The following is a 17,754-nucleotide window of genomic DNA, read 5'->3' as shown; positions in this document are numbered from 1 at the left end:
AGAAAATTGAAATATTTCTAAGAATAACAGTTAAATTAGGTTAAATGGATGAAAGTATAAATAGTTTAATGTCTCTTACATCAATAGGTAGATTTTTAGATTAACTTTTATTTTGAAATCTGGACAAGCGCTCCTAACAGAAGGCTTTCTTTGTACTTTGTTCAGAAATAATTCATAGTATCGAAAAATAATTCAATATTAATAAATAACACCAAATATTATTTGATCATCGTGATCAAATTGTGTTTTTAACTCCTACTATTTTTGTAAAGACATATATATCTACTCAATAGATAGACCATGGCTTTTATATTGAAATGAAGCCGGGCTCCACAGAACGATTTGTGTTACGTCACGTTGTGACGCAAACATGGCAACCGCTCAGGAACAGTTGCTCTGTTTTATCGTTGTTTGTTTTTTAGAGATTATATTGCTGTAGAGACTTTACATATATATTAGGCCTTGAATTATTTTTAATAATCTAAGGTGACGGGTTGGTGATTGTCTAGACATCTAATAATGGTGGAGTGAATAAAAAGATGAAAACAATGAAGTTTTAAGCGGCACAACAGCGCGCGTTCGCGTGGCTTTTCCGTTTGGTATCGGGTCGCGCGCCCATCAGTGTGGACAGCGTCGGAAAGCATTTCAGTTTACATATATATTTATATATGTTTAAATAGATTTTAACCCTTGAAACTAAGATGACCACCTTTTGAAGCCATAAAGCTTTCAATGGTCAGGTAAGGAGAGTGAAATCTAAGTCCATTTGTGTAGTTTTTTTAAAAAAAAGATGTTGCTAAACTTGTCGTAAAGTTGGATGATTGATCAAAATACTGACATCAAGAGTAAAATTGGTAATACAGATATCTTATATTAATATTTGTACATGTGCTGGAACGTTTAAACTAAATATTGATTTCAGGGGCAAGGAAACCATTTTATAAACATTTAATTAAGAAAAAATTGAACATTGCTTTACAGCTGAGTGGATATGACATAAAAAATACACTTCAGTCACTATGGAATTGATAAAAGATAAGGCATATCTTATACAATTGTTGATAATTTGTAAGCAAATATAATTAATTTTTTATTATTGCTATTAATAAAAAAGTTTGCTGACTAGCATCTTGATACTGGGATGCTGTAGTTGTCATGGAAAAATTGAAAGTTGATTTCAACACGACCATCAAGTGGTTACTTAGAAAATTGCATGACTTTATCTTCTGTAGATCTGTCTCCGAAAGGTTAGATATGGTGACATTCCTACCATGACTTTCAAGTTGTATTGTTACCAACAACTCTAAACGTTTCTACTACTAACCTTCCCTGACCATCTCTTTACATTCAGATTAGTGTTTCCTTTAACATATTATGCAATTTGTCAGTACATTATCACTTATGCAAGCACATTATTGCACAGCCACTTTAATGGGGATTTGGTGATTTCTCCTGAACCAGCTCACTCATTTCAACAAATCTCTTTTCTTCTATAGTAATGGACAAATACACAGCATGTGTATGGCCACGTCTGGAGCCCTTCCTGATCGGGGTGCTTCCCGCCACAGCCCCAAGCAAATTCAGCATGCATTATCTGCGCAAGATGGCCAGTTACGTCCGGACACGGGACGGCTGTTTCCCCAGGCTTGGCTGGCACATGTGGCGACACATCGCTTGTGGCAAACTGCAGCTGGCAGAGGAGCTTGCCTGGCTGTATTTTGAAACTTTTGATCTGTTGATGCCTCGTTCTGCAGAGCAGAGATTAGAGTGGGCAGAAGCTCTATCTCAATGCCATAGTCCTAAGGAACTTGACAGACAGCGTTGTCAGGTAATGACAAAATGTTGTAGTGCTGTTAGACAGTATTGCAGTTCTGCTGTACTGAAGTTTTTTCTCTTTGTCTTCCTTTAGCTGTCAGTAGACACTCTGCAGTTTCTACTCTTCCTGTATCTACAGCAACTGAACCGAATCTCTCTCCGCACATCACTGATCGGGGAAGAGTGGCCAAGTCCCAGATCACGATCTCCCTCTTCCTCCTCTGAGAGAGACACCAAAATAAGCTCCCAAAATAAGGTGTGTGGGTGAATCTTATGAAAACATGAGTCATGTTTCACCATAAATCAAAAGAAAAATAGGAAATTCTTATTGTAAAAACATTAATGTATTATTTGCATTGGCGTTATTTTTAATGACATATTCAATGCAATAAACAGTGTGTTTTTTGTTCACAACCATTTAAAAGTTTGGTTTCAGTATTTTTTGTTTATAAATGAATACTTTTATTCAGCAAGGATGCATTAAATTAATCAAAAGTGGCAGTAAAGACTTATATGTTGTTATAAAATCAGTCTCTTTAAAATTATATATAAATGCCATTCTTTTGAGCTTTCTATTAATCAAAGAATCCTGGAAAAAAATTGCACAGATGATGATAAGAAATGTTTCTTGAGCACCAAATCAGCATATTAAAATGATTTCTGAAGGATCATGTGACAGTGACGACTGGGGTAATGATGCTAAAAATTCAGCTATGCCAACACAGGAATAAACTACTATAATTATTATATTTAAATATAAAAGAGATATTTTAAATTGCAATATTTTATAATATTACTGTTTTTACTGTATTTTTTTTATCAAATAAATGCTGAGCATAAGAGACTTCTTTCAAAAACATGAAAAAAATATTACCAACCTCAAACTTTTGAACAGTGTATGTACAAATAGTTAAAAATTGTATATAATAAAAAAAATTCTTTATTTTTTATTGGAATTTGGGGAATGTGCTTCATTTTCATGAATATAATATAAAAATAAACATTAAAAAATATTTTTCTTCATGTAAATGTATCCTCAGACATCATCAGTGTATACATATCATCAGATTCACTCGTGTATGTCTTCTTGAATGTTTAACTTGTTACTCATGTATACATTACATTTATGCCTGTACCATGTAGGAAATATCAGTTTGTTGTGTGTAAGGCTTGTGTATAGAGATAATTCCACCTGCGTAATTTTTGTTTATCCTTTGCATAACAGTTTATTTATTTATTCTGTTTCTCCAGAACTGGGATGACCAGGCTCATCTTGCTTTCATCCAGACACACTTGGCTGAGCTCTTGGAGTTGCTAGTGGAACCAGGGCAGCTGAGCAGTTCAGGACAGGTTCTGCGTGACAGCCAGCTCACTTCAGAGGCCATCGAAAGCCTCAGTCTATTGCTGGAAGGTTCTGTGAGCCACAGCCGTACTGTGCACCCGATCCACAAGCTCCTCAGCCGCTCAGCGCTGCAGTCCCAGGCGGGATTCTCCAAACTCAGCCGCTCCTATTCTCTGCAGCAGTTCCAGGGGTTTCTGCGTCAGGCTCTCTGCCTCAACCCCTTTGGCATTTCCACCTTCTCACAGTCAGGCAAGAAACTGGCATGGGCCATACAAGGTAAACTGGAAGTTCTCGTCAAGGAAATAAAGTTGTAGGTGTTATTTTATCTTTAAATTTCCAAACGTGCGTTAAGAATATTTGTGGTTTAGTTTCATTTCATGTCAATTGTATATGCAAGGGAACACATGTTTTTCATATGCAAAGAGGTTGTTTACATAGAAATGCTAAAGTTACAGTAGCAAAAAGAAGAAAAAATGACTTAAGGGAGAGTGAAAAATGGCTGTAAAAACCTTGACTAATATTATAAGTGAACCTTCGGGGGAGAAAGAAATATATATAATGATTCCTTTGTATTTGTCTGGTTTAGCTTGAATTGATGGATGGTTTACTTGATTGGTAGTATCACTAACTCCTCATGTTTTGTTTTGTAGTAGAGGGCACTTTGAAGAAAGCCAAAATATTCAGAAACACCCACGTGGCTCCTCCAGGAAGTCGACTGGTGCTCATGTCACAGGTTTGCAAACAGACGTTGGCCAAAGACTCTGAAAAACTGAATGATGCCAACATCAAACTCCACCGCTGCAGTGAGGCTTTCATCTACCTTCTCTCTCCTCTGCGGTGAGGAATCACTTTATCACTTTACTTAATGCACTTTTATTGTCAATTGGGTATCAAATGCACTTTTTTGTAGTGCATTCCATGACAGAAGATTCTCTCTGTCAGTCTATTATATTATATTATATTATATTAGTTTACTGTCTGTACAGTTAACATTTGTGTATGTATCGTATTTATTTTAGAGATCATAAACTGCTTTTGAGCACAGATTTGCTGCAATATATTTATTTACAAAGATTATCAAAGATGTGAAATTGTAATGTAACTCCTTAATAAGCACCTGAGCAATATGTTTGTCATTTTTGTCATTTTTAAGGCCATTTGCAGTATCCTATGTCTCCTTTTAAATATGGTTATTCATTTATTTAGATATTTTGACAAAATTATTTTTTCTGATGTCGAATTGATTTTGAGCTTAGTTTTTAACAGCAGATGGCACTACTGTACATGCTTTAGAAACACTCCTACACTGCCTTCTTCCAGTTCCTTTACACACACCACTTAAACCTAAAATAATCATTCATAAAGTTCAAAAAGGTTGAAGCAAATTACAAATCTCTCTTCATAAAAGCATTCTGAGCAGAGGTGCAAGTATGTTTAAACACTTGCATGACTCAGCCGAACGCACAAGCACTGTCCAGCAGGCTTCCTGGTGAGCATTTGAGAATGTGCAGTTAAAAACTAGCCTAGAGTGCCATCTGCTGTTAAAACTAAGCTCAGAATTGATTCAAGAAAGAAAATATCAGGATCAATCCGGATTCATTGTATTGATCAAGAATTGACCCATCCCTGTAGTCAACCATTCTAATAACCACAGCATTGGATCTATCCTTACTTTACCAGGCTTTGCAGTCAAAATAAATGTCAGTCTGACGTCGATTAGTAATTTTTGTTGTGTTTGTTTAGTACTGTGTCAACATCTTTGCTTTATCTTTCAGGTCTGTGACCTTGGATAAGTGCAGGAACAGTACAGTGGTGCTTGGCCCGGTAGGGACCACCGTCCACGTTCAGAGCTGTGAGAACGTTCGTGTGGTATGTGTGGCCGGCCGTCTGACTGTAGGCGGCTCCTTTGACTGCACAATCCATTGCCTCACCCCCACTCGACCCCTTCTCCTTCCTGGAAATGTGTCTCTCACTCTGGGCCCCTTCCACACACATTATCCCAGTTTAGAGGACCACATGGCTAGTGTGGGCCTAGCTGTGGTTCCCAATTTATGGGACCGGCCACTGCTGTTTGGAGCAGAGGGTTGCGCTTCAGACACAGGCTGCTACCGCATCCAGCCCCCCTCTGAGTTTTATCCGCTGGTGATACCTTTCCAAATGGAGGGGGATAACTGTGAGTTCCCTTGGGACCTCCCGGCAGACTACCAGAAGGCTGTGGAGGGCAGAGAGAAGGCGATAGAGGAATGGCAGAAGACTGTGAAGGAAGCACACTTGAACAAGTGAGTCCACTTTTCTGTTCCTTTCAAGGCTTCAATTATGTTTTTAGTTCATTTTAGATGAAAATAGAGTACACATGGGCTTAGACTTTGTGATACACCCCAATTTTGGGTATCAATCTATCTATCGATCGTAATATAGTATGTGTTTGTATTTTTATTAATTATATTAGTATTTTATTATTTTAGAGTAATATTTTTTTATTTTATATTTATTTTCACATATAAAGATGGCTATTTGGGGTTATACTAAACACATTTTCTGCTATATGCAGTAGGCATATATAAACGTTATTAATGTTAGAGTGGATATCGGACGTGAAATTGTCATTGTAACTCCATAATAATAACCTGGGCAATAAGTTTGTTCTTTTTGAGACATTCAGTAGTGATGTATTGCATCTTTGTTGTCTTATAGGGTTCAGAGGCGGCAATTTCAGGCCTTAGTGGAGCAGAAGTTTCATGAGTGGTTGCTCGAAACGGGACAAAGACAAGAGCTGGACAGTCTCCTCCCTTCTGCCCTCACCCCCTCCACCTCTGTGGACCACTGGCCTTCAAGCCACACTTCCAACTCTGGACTAAATGTACTGAAAGATCAATCATCTGAACAGGCAATGGGATGGGCTCCAACGGTTTGCTAAGAGAACAGCTAAACAATCAAAACACTCTCTTTCCAAAAACTGATTCTCAGACTTCCTCTTCTGGTACGAAGGCAGTCAAAAACAATCCATGTATAAAAAACAATGCTGTATTTTGACAGGAATGTTGTGTTCTTTCACACTGTTGACCTCTAGAGAAATCTATGCTGGATTATTTTGTAGAGTTTCTGTAGTGTGTATTATTGCTGCAGGTGTCTGATAGTTGAAGTCTTATGTTACTTTCCGTTATAAGACACCAGTCATTCCAGAGGTTGATACGTTGAAAATATCACCATAAGAGAGTCTTATTTAATTAAAGCAGGAAAGGGAACAATTACTGCCCTCATATGAATTTAGAGGGAACAGGGAAGAGATTTGTGTAGTCTGTGTATGTGTATTGTGTATGTACTGTAATTATTGACAAATGTCATATGGTCAACTGGTACGCATACACTCACTGAAGAGTTTGCAGCTATTGTCTTCAGAAATCTCATGGCCAGTATGAATGTTTATATTTCTCCTTTGTATGTTCACAATGCCTTACACTGTAATTGCACTATTACTGTATCTTCACAATACAGATTCCATAATGCTGTCACTTAATATGTCTCTTGGATGTATTCATGTCTTAAGTGAACATTTTAATTATTTTTGAACAAACATTTTTTGATACAAACAATTAAGTTTATTAAAGGTGAAATGGGTTGGGTGTTTAATAAACTAGCACTTTTTTATATTTGGATTTAGCTGAACAGGTAAAGAAATGCTTTTTGGACTTTAGACTCTATGAAAACCATGAGCTTTAATGGCCTTATCAAATCAATTAGCTTTGGCTTTCTGAATAGAAAATTAGTGAAATGTGTTCTTAAAAAGCAAATTATTTTAAAATTTGATAGTATGTGCAGTCTAGTACTTTAATAAGTATGTACTGAATTTGACCACAAGCACTGATAATTTTGAATTTTTTAATTTAGATATTTTTTTAAATTCTGCAGCAGTGTTATTTTAGAGTTAATAATATACAATTATAGTATTTTAAGTTTAATTTTTTTCCCCTCTAATATATATATTTTATTTGATTTCAGCTTTATTTCAATTTCTGAAAAACATTTTAAATATCTTTAGTATTAGTTAACAATAACAACACTGGTATGCAATATAATAGTTTAAATACTAAGTCCGCCAAGTTGGCATTGTTGTACTGTTAGGCAAGCATGATTTATCCACAAGGATTCAACTGTTTTAGTACTTATAGTATACTTATGTTATACTTACGTATACTTATTTCTCTCAGCCTTACATTATAGATAGCTGCACACTTCAGAATCGTACCAAATACAATTGGGTGTTGTTCACCAAGTCTTCATACATCTGACTCATCATCACAATAATTTTGTAGTAGGGAAGTGTGCATATTTTGACACAGCATATGTTTACCATATGTTACTTTATAAAACACAATATTTCAGTGTATATTTGTCATTTATAACCTAAATTATCACTGCCTGTTCATGAATCTATATGCAAACCACTAATTTTCTCCAGATTTAGTTTAGTTAGTTGGTTCATTTGCCAGTGGCTGTGCTGTTGAAAAGAGCTGAGCCAGGGTTATGAGTGCCATTCAGCATGGCATGACAATCCAATGAGTCTGGGCTCTTTATTTGGCAGTGCTCTTGGCATCAGATGCTGGCCACTGTGCTGCGTTTGTTGTGGTTCAGGTTGGTCCAGTTGTGGGTTGCAGTGCCTTTCCAGGGTGAATGAATGCCTGTGCCAAGCTAGTCATTATCCTTTAATCCCCATTTGCTTTTCTGGAAAAAACCCTGAATAGTGCTAGAATCACTGACTCGATTTTTGGATCTCATTTTCATGACAAAGTGAATATCTGGCCCTCCCCTCCTGCTCATTTTGACGTTGGGAGCTGCATATTTAAACAGCCCCATAAACATTCACTCTGGACTTCAGACAACTCCTCCAGACAAGCCTTAATACAATATTCAAGATGGGCAGGGTGAGTAGAAAATCACTTGACTATAATGGAAAAGATGCTGAAAATCTAGCCTAGTTGCATAATTGAATAATATTTATTTATTTAGAATGTCAGTGGGTTAAGTTGGTTAACACTTTGTTTAATTGTATTTGTCACTTTTTGTTGTTTCTCAGCCTTATTGAGTTGTTTAGCACAATTATGGATATGTTATATAAGGATATGATAGTTCCATTAACTTTACATTCACAAATCATTTAAAAAAAAATGTCTTTAAAAATATTTTTGAGAAGAAAATGACTAAATAAAACTACCTAGCAAATAGGAATGCTGTGATACTGTTGATACCTCATGCATACATCAGGAATTCAAAAGTGTAATTTTTTTGTGTATTGGAATGCGATGCCTAAATGATGACACTGGCTTTTAAAACTATTTTTGATAGGAGAAACCTATCTTTCCTAAATGTCTTGGCTTGCAGTCAGATTGGTACTGTAGGATTGTGTTTAATTAAGTTACGTTTATAAAAAGACAGCACAGACCATTTTGGACTAGTTTAAATTCCAAATTGATCATTGGTGGTTTTGGTGACATGTGGCCAAGTATGGTGTCAGAATTACTCAGAATTTATGCTCTGCATTTCACCCATCCAAGTGCACACACACAGCAGTGAGTACTAAACACACACACACACACCGTGGACACACACCCGAAGCAATATTTGCGGCACATGGGGAGCGATTGGGGGTTAAGGGCACCTCAGTTGTGGGTAATGAGAGTGGAAGAGAGTGCTGTTCATTCACTCCCCCCACCTACATTTCCTGTCAGTACCGAGACTTGAACCCGTGACCTTCGGGTTACAAGTCTGACTCTCTAACCATTAGGCCTGCCCAGACGGATAATATTGGTTTTTTGCTGCCATAACAGACTGACTAATACTATTGGTAGCTGGTTAAGCTTGTTAATATTGCAGTTAGACCAGCTGATGAATATTCTCCAGAGCAAATCAGAGGATAGGAGAACCAAAAATGTATAAAAGATAAAAATCTACATTGCCTGTTAGGCAACCAGCCAAGACCAGCATGAACATGGCCAAAAATCTTATCAATTTTTAAATGATACTAGGTTGGTTATGTACAACAATGCCTTTCAACATCATCTCAATGTATTTCAGATTGTGTTTTTTGAGGACAAGAACTTTCAGGGCCGCCGTTACGAGTGTGACAGCGACTGCTCCGACTTCCATAACTACCTTAGCCGCTGCAACTCTATTCGCGTGGAGAGCGGCGCCTGGGTGGTTTATGAGCGGCCCAACTACACAGGTAACCGGTATCTGCTAACCAGGGGGGAGTATCCTGAGTACCTGGGCTGGATGGGCCTCAATGACTGTCTCAGCTCCTGCAAGCTTATCCGCTTTGTAAGTTCAACTAGTACTGCATCCAGCAGTGTGCATTAGTGACAAAGCTTTTTCAAATACTTAAATGGTCAAAGTCCCTTAAGACCGCTTAAGACAAGTCATTTCACTTGGCGGCCATCTTTGAAATGCCTCTTGGGCAACCATGCAGCTCCTATCTCTTTGAATGGGGAAACATCAAATTCTCCAAAGCTGTTTGCCAAGCTTTCGATTACATTTCATATTTGAAATCACCAGTGAAATCTGACAACTGTCTCATAATTTTTTTTCAAAACGCTCGAATCATGACAAAAAACTATTTTTTTAGGTTGGATCAAGCTAATGCGCATGCGCAGACCTAAATGCGCGTCTCTTGTGCCTCATTTCTCTTATTTTGAAGGCGGGACTTATTCCGCCATATTACGCGTTACACTTTCTCCCATTCAAAACAATAAGAGTGACATGTCTTATGTTATTCTATAGTCTTTGAAATGGTTTATAGATTGGAACAAATATGATTTGCTGTGTTTTTAGACTGGTCATAATGAACAAAGTGTTTCACAATGCTGTGCTAATTGAATTCAATTCTGGGTTAAAGAATAATAAAAGCCTGAAACGGTACGAGTAGTGGAAGGTCATATATAGACCTTTTCTGACTGTTATGTCCAGTTAACTTATTAGGCTCCAAGGCTTTTGCCAATAGATCAATTACCATATGGCCTGCTGTATATTTGATTCAGTCTTTGTTGAAAGACCACACTTGTATGTGTAACGTAAGCAAACATTCAGCTTGTTTCAATTAATGGACCACACACAGGACTAAATTACATTTCAGGTCAATGTAATTCTCTTTAATTTAGTTTGTTTTGACATCTTCTTCAACACAGACACAACTCATAAAAAAATATGACATGTTGAATCCAAAAAATATCAGAACAGTTTCTGCCATGAAGGCCTGTATGAATATTTCACAGGCATCAATACTATTATTTGAATATGCATCTTGAAAATTTTCCATAGCAAATCAGTGGATACTAACAATCAAGATAAAACATTTTTTACATTAATTTACCAAAAATGCTTATGAAGGTCTTTAAGTATTACAGTTGCCATCTTAATCCATGTGTCTTCTTGCCAACCCTCTCACACAAATATTTCCACCTCTTTCCCAAACCCATCCGACCCATGCAGACAAGTGGAATGCAGTACAAGGTTCAGCTGTATGACAAGCCCGACTTCACAGGCCAGGCCATAGAGTCCATTGAAGACTGCCCATCTGTGGTGGAGAGGTTCCGTCTGAGAGAGGTCCATTCCTGCAAAGTTCTGGACGGTTACTGGATCTTCTACGAGCATCCCAACTATCGTGGCCACCAGTACTTCCTGGAGAAGGGCAACTACCGCAAACCAGTGGACTGGGGCGCAGTCTGTCCTACAGTGCAGTCTTTCCGTCGCTTCACAGAGTGATGTTTCCATGTCACAACACTTATGCTATGTGGCTGTGACACTAAATTGAATTCTGGCTAAAATAAAGTTTGGCTGGAGACACACTACTGGTGATCTGACTAATTTGAATAGCAAAGTATTGGACTTAGGTCCACAGTTACAGGGTTGAGATTGAGATGAGTTCCAAATGAGAAACAGTTTCCTCCTCCACCAATGAGCACCATCTCAGTCCCCTCAGGGTCCAGCACCTCAGAGCAGAATGAATGCAGCATAAGAGGCCAAGGCACAGATGACTGAAATATAACAAAACAAGGAACACAGATAAACCATGACAAATATTTATGGAGGTTAATGAAAACTGCTATGCATTTTAAAACTATAGGTTTTCTAAGGTTTATTAGTTTATTTTTTAAATAGGAAAACTGTGAATTTGAAATTAATTAGTCAGCTACAGGAATTACAATACATTGCTTATTGTTTTTATAAAGTGGGTTCCCAGTCAGCAATAATTGCATGGAGATTTTTTTTAAATCATATACATTTTCTTAAAGAATTTAATGATCTCCCTGACTTTTCCAGGCCTGAAAATCACACATTTAAAATTTCTGGGTTTTCCATGACCTCGGAGATCCATTATAAAACAGCAATGACAGCAATTTATTTTTAATTTAATTTATTAATATTACTGATCGAACAATTCTTTCATCAAGTAATATAGTTCATAAGTCCAAAGGCCTTTTCACACCAAGAACAATAACCATAATCATAAAGACTTAAAAATCGCTCTAAGTGAATAGTCCACACCACAATTATAAAGATACAACACATAGGAACGCTAGTATAGCATACATATCTTAATATTTATGGTTACAGTGATGCATAATGTGAATAGAACTTGTTGCCAAGCAACATAGCAACATCCTGCATTAACAGAATTTGTGCATATGTGGATTTTGCAGAACATAAGAATTTAGAGTCAAAAATATCTGTTTTATTATGCCTATTTAGTGGATCATCCAATGAGATTTGAGGCAAAAGTTTATTATAAACCATTAACACCTGTGGAGCCCATGAGCAGAGTAACTTACGGTATCCAGCTGGATCTCCACACAACTCCCAGTGTTCAGATTTATTACAGCAACTCCTGGTACTCCATCAGCCTGAATCCAAACTCCACCAACCACAACCAATTTCTCATTAATTACATGGGCTGAGTGGGAATATCTGAAAGTAGAGGATAAGACTGTGATGTCGATCACTTAGAGGTGGCACACATCTTATATACAGTATATGACACATTCTTTACATTTCCCACACCCAAATAAAGTGTGAATGTGAATTGAGTTTGCTACAAATAACTTTGTGTAGTACATTCAAAAGATTGGGGGGTGGGGGGGACTGGGAGTGAATAGAGTCTTCCTAGAAATACATCAGAATAAAGGGATAGTTCACCCAACTCTCAAGTTGTTCCAAACCTGTATTAATTTTTTTCTGCTGAACACAAAAAAAATATATCATAAGGAATGTCAGTAACCAAACAGTAGATGGACCCCAATGACTTCCATGGTATTTCTTTCCATACTATGGAAGTCAGTGGGTTCCAACAGCTGTTAGGTTACCCATATTCTTCATAATATCCTCTTTTGTGTTCAGCAGAAGAAATTCATAAAGGTTTGGAACAACTTGAGGGCAAGTAAATGATGACAGAATTTTCATTTTTGGGTGAACTATCCCTTAAGTAATAAATCATATATTTCAAAAAAAGAGAGAGAGAAGTGAGTGGTTTTGAACCTGGGCACTGGAAGTGGATGCAAATTCTTTGTCTCCCAGCAGAAACCCGATGATGTAGGTCTCAGGTAAAAAACATCACCGAGAGGTCTTCCTCCTTTCCCTAAACCTCCAAATATCACAAGACCCCCTCCATAGGGACAAGCTGAATGGGAATGACGGGCTTCCGGAACGGCACCAACAACTGTAATCTAATTGAAACAAAAGATTCTCAAACAATCACCCTCCAGACATGAAGGCTATTCCAATATATAGGCAGTAACATGATTCTTCTCTAACAAGATAACCTAGCCAAAATATAGGCAGGGGATTTACACTACCATTCAAAGTTTGAGGTCAGGAGTTTTTTTTTTTTAATGAAACAAATTAATACTTTTAATCAAAGATGCAACATATTCATCAAATTTGACAGTAAAGACATCTATAATGTTCAAAAAGATTTCTATTTCAAATAAATGTTTTGTTCTTTATATTTATCAAAGAATCATGGCAAAAATTATCATGGATTCCACAAAAATTTCCATAAAAAGAAGCACAAACTCCCAAAAAAATCCCTTTCTTTCAATCTTTCAAATAGTAGTGTACCCCTTCACAGATGGGGCAATCCCTGTTTTCACTACCAAGTAAAAAATGGAATGGATGGAATCAAGAGAAATTACAATTTTCAACAGTTTCAATAGTTTTGCAACATCTGCGAACACCAAACTCAATGTCCAATTGTATGTATGTTTTCATTAGGTTTTAATACGTGCCTCAGTCCAGTGCTTGTCCTCCAAACACAGGAAATGTAAGTCACCTAGAACTGGATCCTTCTCTGTACGTCCTCCAAACACAAATATAAACGTCTTATCTGAAATGATACGTTAATAAGAAGTTATTTTTTTGCTCCTTACAATGCAAATGAAAATATAATATATATATATATATATATATATATATATATATATATATATATATATATATATATATATATATATATATATATATATATATATATATATATATATATATAATACACACACACACACACACACACACACACACACACACACACACACACACACACACTCACCATTATAACATATTAAGGTCGATGTGTGTCTCCATCGTGGCTTTGGACCAGTGCCTGTACAAACCATGTTCTTAAATGACAGCTGTACGGAACTTTGCTGATCACCAAGGTCAAAGTTCACCCACACAATGCTGCCTGTTGGATTGAGTGGAGAAGTTCTGCCGCCCAAGAGGACCACTCCACCACCAGGGATAGAGGTCAACGTCTGATAAAGACCCACCACTAAGGATAAGAAATTTGAAACAAAGATATGCATGCATACATAATAAGCTTGTCACTATTCCAGACGGTTATAAATTAAACAAAACCTTAAGAGATTTCATACATTTTGAACCTTACAGATTTTCATATAACCTTACAATGTATTAATAAAAGCAACTTACAACTACTATAAATATGTCCAGTGTTATCCGCATAAATACAGTACACTCACATAAAGCGATAAATACAATATAGTCAACTGTTTGATTGTTTATATCATCACCATATGCAAATCATCCTATAAACAGCTAAATATGGACAATAAGGCATTAAAATATTATAAACAGTAACATCGTGAATTTCTGTAAAGCTACTTTAAAACAATGCGTTTGTGAAAATCGCTATACAAATAAAATTGACTTGACTTGACAAAGTGTGTTCAATTATTAACTGACAAGTCAAACAGTTTATTTCGAAAAATTACAATAAGGAAACCATTAGCAATGGCAAAAAAGAGAGCATTGATCAAATCACCTGTGTCTCCACGAGCCTCCACACAGGCACATTTCCAGCCACCCTGCTCTTTGATCAGGACCCTCGCTACAGTGTCTCTTCCGCTTCTCCCACAGCCTCCGGTGAGAAGGATGTTTCCAGGGGCCAGTACTACAGAGGCCATACCAAGAGCCTCTATACCTGGAGACCCACATATGGGCTGAATAACCAGAGGAAGATGCTCAGCCCATTGAGGAGTCATGTGTGGAATGGAGGGCGCTAGAAGTGAAAAGAACACATGTACCTCTGCACCATACCTTCTCATTTAACACAAATATTTCACCAATACTTACACTTTGGTAGCATAAGAAGGGCTTGATTGGTCACAGAGCCTTTGGAGGCTGAAAGGATGAAGTAATGAGAACACTTCTGGTGCCATTCCTGATATCATTAAGATAAACACAGGTCTAAGATTAGGCATTTGATCAGATTCAGTGGTCATAATTGGGATTATTTAAAAGTCTTTGATGGGAATGGGGCCGTTTTTTCACCTCAAACTCATCAAAAGGCTCCAGTCCCTCGACTCTCTGCCTCTCATCTTCAGGAAGAAGGTCAAAGTAGAACTGGTTCATATCCAGACAGACACATTTTTCCCAGCCCTGTGGCAAATAGAGATCAGTTACCTGTCTTACTGAAAATCAAGTGTGAAATATTATTACAATTTAAAATATCTTTAACTTAAATTTTATTCATTTAATATATTATTTATTCCTGTGATGGCTGAATTTTCAGCATCATTACTCCAGTCTTAATTGTCAAATGATCCTTCAGAAATCATTCTAATATGATGATTTGCTGCTCAAGAAACATTTCTATTTTTCATTTATATTTTCTATTTTGATGAATAGAAAGATCAAAAGAACAGCATTATTTGAAATAGAAATCTTTTATAATATTAAAAAATGTCTTTTTTTCATTTTTTGTCAGTTTAATGCATCCATGCTGAATAAAAATATATAGATTTAATAATTTAATTAATTAGTTAAAAAATGATTGACACCTACTGACACTGACATGAGCTAATTAAAATGATTTACTTTATGCTTATAAAATGTAGAATATCTACAAATTATTATGTACAGTGAGCCAGTCATTATCATAAAATACACCTGACACGGTGACTAGGTCAGGTCTTACTCTGAAGATGTTTATGCTGGATAATAACCAGTGATATTATCCTGCTTATAACATGGCTACATACTATGAAAAAAAAAAAAAAAAAAAAAATCAGCATACCTTCTGTATGAATCTCTGTGTCTGAGCGACAGTGTGTGGATACTGTTTGAGAGCATGTATGGTGGAGTTGAGCTTCAGGAAGTGGTTCTGCATGACCCTGCCAAATGGGTCATCTGGGTGGATCTGTTCATACATCACAAACATAGACTGTGGAAAGAGCTTGGCAGTCCAGCCAATCACAGCATCTGACCTAGAGAAAAATCACAAACAAAATAAAGTGAACTACAAGTTAAAAATGCAATAACCGGTTAGCTCAAAAGTTAATATGTCTCTTTTTTGTTAAACAGGTATAGTACAAAAAATATAAGGAAACTACTGGAGAGACAGAAAAGCATTGAGAACAGGATATGTTGCAGGCGGGACTCAAACCTGCATCTATGGAATGAGCACCAAGGCTCAATGGTTCAGGAGCACATGTGCTAATTGTTGCATCATGTTGAATTCACATCCTCACCATTGTGTTTCCATATAAGTCAGCACCACCTCTGACAAGACAAGTGTAGGAGCATCCCACTGCAGCCCAGCTCCGCTCAGAACCGCCTCCACCTTCTGCTCCTTCCTGACATCCACACCAATGAGATTATAATGACCACTTCTGATGAACACAGCATCTACATATGGGCAAGAAACATGTTCTAACTCAGGGGTAGGCAAGTTCGGTCCAAGAGAGCCACTGTCCTGCTGAGTTTAGCTCCAACCTTAATCAAAAGTTCACTTGGAAGATTTGCTCATATCTGTATGCGTAATACAGTTTATATACAGTACAGTTGAAGTGGTTGTATGTTTTGTTATAAATGCAGTGAACGTACTACTAGTCTGCTGGTTTGAGACAGGCTCCCAATCTGGCAACGTGTCCTTTAGACAAGCATTGCTGTTGATCAAGTCAGCCTTGCGTTGGGCAACTTCTGGAAAGTCAACTTCAAAAACTGTGACACCTCCAAGGGCTCCTTCTGCATGCAGCCGGAAAAACAGGGAGTCAAACCCTGCTCCTAGTGACAGAATCTGAGATTAAGAGAAGGATATGATCAGAGTATTCATTTTGACAGTAAAAAAAAAAAAAATAATAAAAAATCACAAACACAAAACATGGATATTTCATCCCACCTGTCTCCTCGAGCAGGACTTTGTGGCATGGAGAAACTGATTCATACAATGATCAACTGCTTTCCAGCGCACATAATAACCTCTGACAAAGAAATATACACACATTACAGATATAACATCTGTTGTATATACGAATATAATCACTGAAAGAGCAAGAACTGTCTCCTAAACATTTACCTATTAATTAGTGGAGCTCTTCTTGACACCTTGCACACAAAATGCTTGAGGAAGTCATCATGGAAGTAGCCCTGTGCCGCTGCTGACACCTTACTGACCACACTGCTGTCATTGGTCCCCTGCACCTGAGTAAATATGAAAAACAGAAAAAAGTAATAATAATTCCACAGAGGAATTATGGAACAACATGAGCATGAATTTTCCTTTCCTTTTGGGTGATATACGTTTAAGTTTAGAAAAGTGTGGGTTTTTTTTCTTTTCATTTTGAATTACATACTTCAAGGCACTATGGTACATGACCACAGTACCTGATACTATTAGCACTTTTTGTTAGTGGTATAATATTTTCACTGCCATATTTGGCCTTTTTAAAGTTCACGGATCTGAGTTTATCCTGTTTAAATGAAACCCAACAGAATATAAATATTGGCAAACTCACAGCAGCATCTTTTCCTTGCTCTCTCTTGCTGTTTACTGGCATTACTCTGAACACACGTGGAAGTCTCACTGGAGAAACAACAAGGAAGCACCACAGCGGAAGCTGGTGCGCACATTACTCTGTAACAGAAGCGTTTCCAATATAACCTCACATAAGAATTTAATGCAAAGTAATTTCGGAGTCAAAAATATAAACGTGTATAGTTTACATTTCCGTTGGTCGTCTGTACTGAGACACAGCAAAACAGACCTTTAACACATTGCTGTTGTTGTTTTTAGTTCAATTTATTTATTT

At 37.1% G+C, this 17,754-nt stretch overlaps 3 protein-coding genes across 3 annotated transcripts; 2 read left to right on the top strand and 1 right to left on the bottom strand.

The window, feature by feature from the left end:
* The first annotated feature begins 369 nt into the window (after positions 1-369).
* On the top strand, positions 370-6,775 carry tbccd1 (TBCC domain containing 1). The gene is made up of 7 exons (XM_067409501.1): positions 370-740; positions 1,497-1,828; positions 1,910-2,071; positions 3,067-3,433; positions 3,808-3,994; positions 4,933-5,436; positions 5,852-6,775. The coding sequence occupies exons 2-7, from the start codon at positions 1,499-1,501 to the stop codon at positions 6,072-6,074; spliced, it is 1,773 nt and encodes a 590-aa protein (XP_067265602.1). The 5' UTR covers positions 370-740; positions 1,497-1,498; the 3' UTR covers positions 6,075-6,775.
* Positions 6,776-8,070: 1,295 nt separating this feature from the next.
* Positions 8,071-10,912, top strand: crygs2 (crystallin, gamma S2). Its single transcript, XM_067409017.1, has 3 exons — positions 8,071-8,079; positions 9,230-9,472; positions 10,640-10,912. The coding sequence occupies exons 1-3, from the start codon at positions 8,071-8,073 to the stop codon at positions 10,910-10,912; spliced, it is 525 nt and encodes a 174-aa protein (XP_067265118.1).
* Positions 10,913-11,010: 98 nt separating this feature from the next.
* On the bottom strand, positions 11,011-17,686 carry lcmt2 (leucine carboxyl methyltransferase 2). The gene is made up of 15 exons (XM_067409016.1): positions 17,669-17,686; positions 17,461-17,579; positions 17,022-17,146; positions 16,845-16,926; positions 16,550-16,742; positions 16,195-16,351; positions 15,741-15,930; positions 14,996-15,103; positions 14,798-14,885; positions 14,487-14,723; positions 13,752-13,973; positions 13,432-13,529; positions 12,683-12,870; positions 11,980-12,115; positions 11,011-11,184 (listed from the first exon to the last, which is right to left on the bottom strand). Exons 2-15 carry the CDS (start codon positions 17,500-17,502, stop codon positions 11,011-11,013), a joined length of 2,040 nt encoding a protein of 679 aa, XP_067265117.1. The 5' UTR covers positions 17,503-17,579; positions 17,669-17,686.
* Between the last annotated feature and the right edge of the window lie 68 nt (positions 17,687-17,754).

This window comes from Chanodichthys erythropterus, chromosome 14 (assembly GCF_024489055.1).
Source record: "Chanodichthys erythropterus isolate Z2021 chromosome 14, ASM2448905v1, whole genome shotgun sequence".
NCBI classification, from domain to species: domain Eukaryota; kingdom Metazoa; phylum Chordata; class Actinopteri; order Cypriniformes; family Xenocyprididae; genus Chanodichthys; species Chanodichthys erythropterus.
The sequence above is the reverse complement of the archived record's forward strand: the minus strand, read 5'-3'. Positions and strand labels throughout refer to the sequence as shown.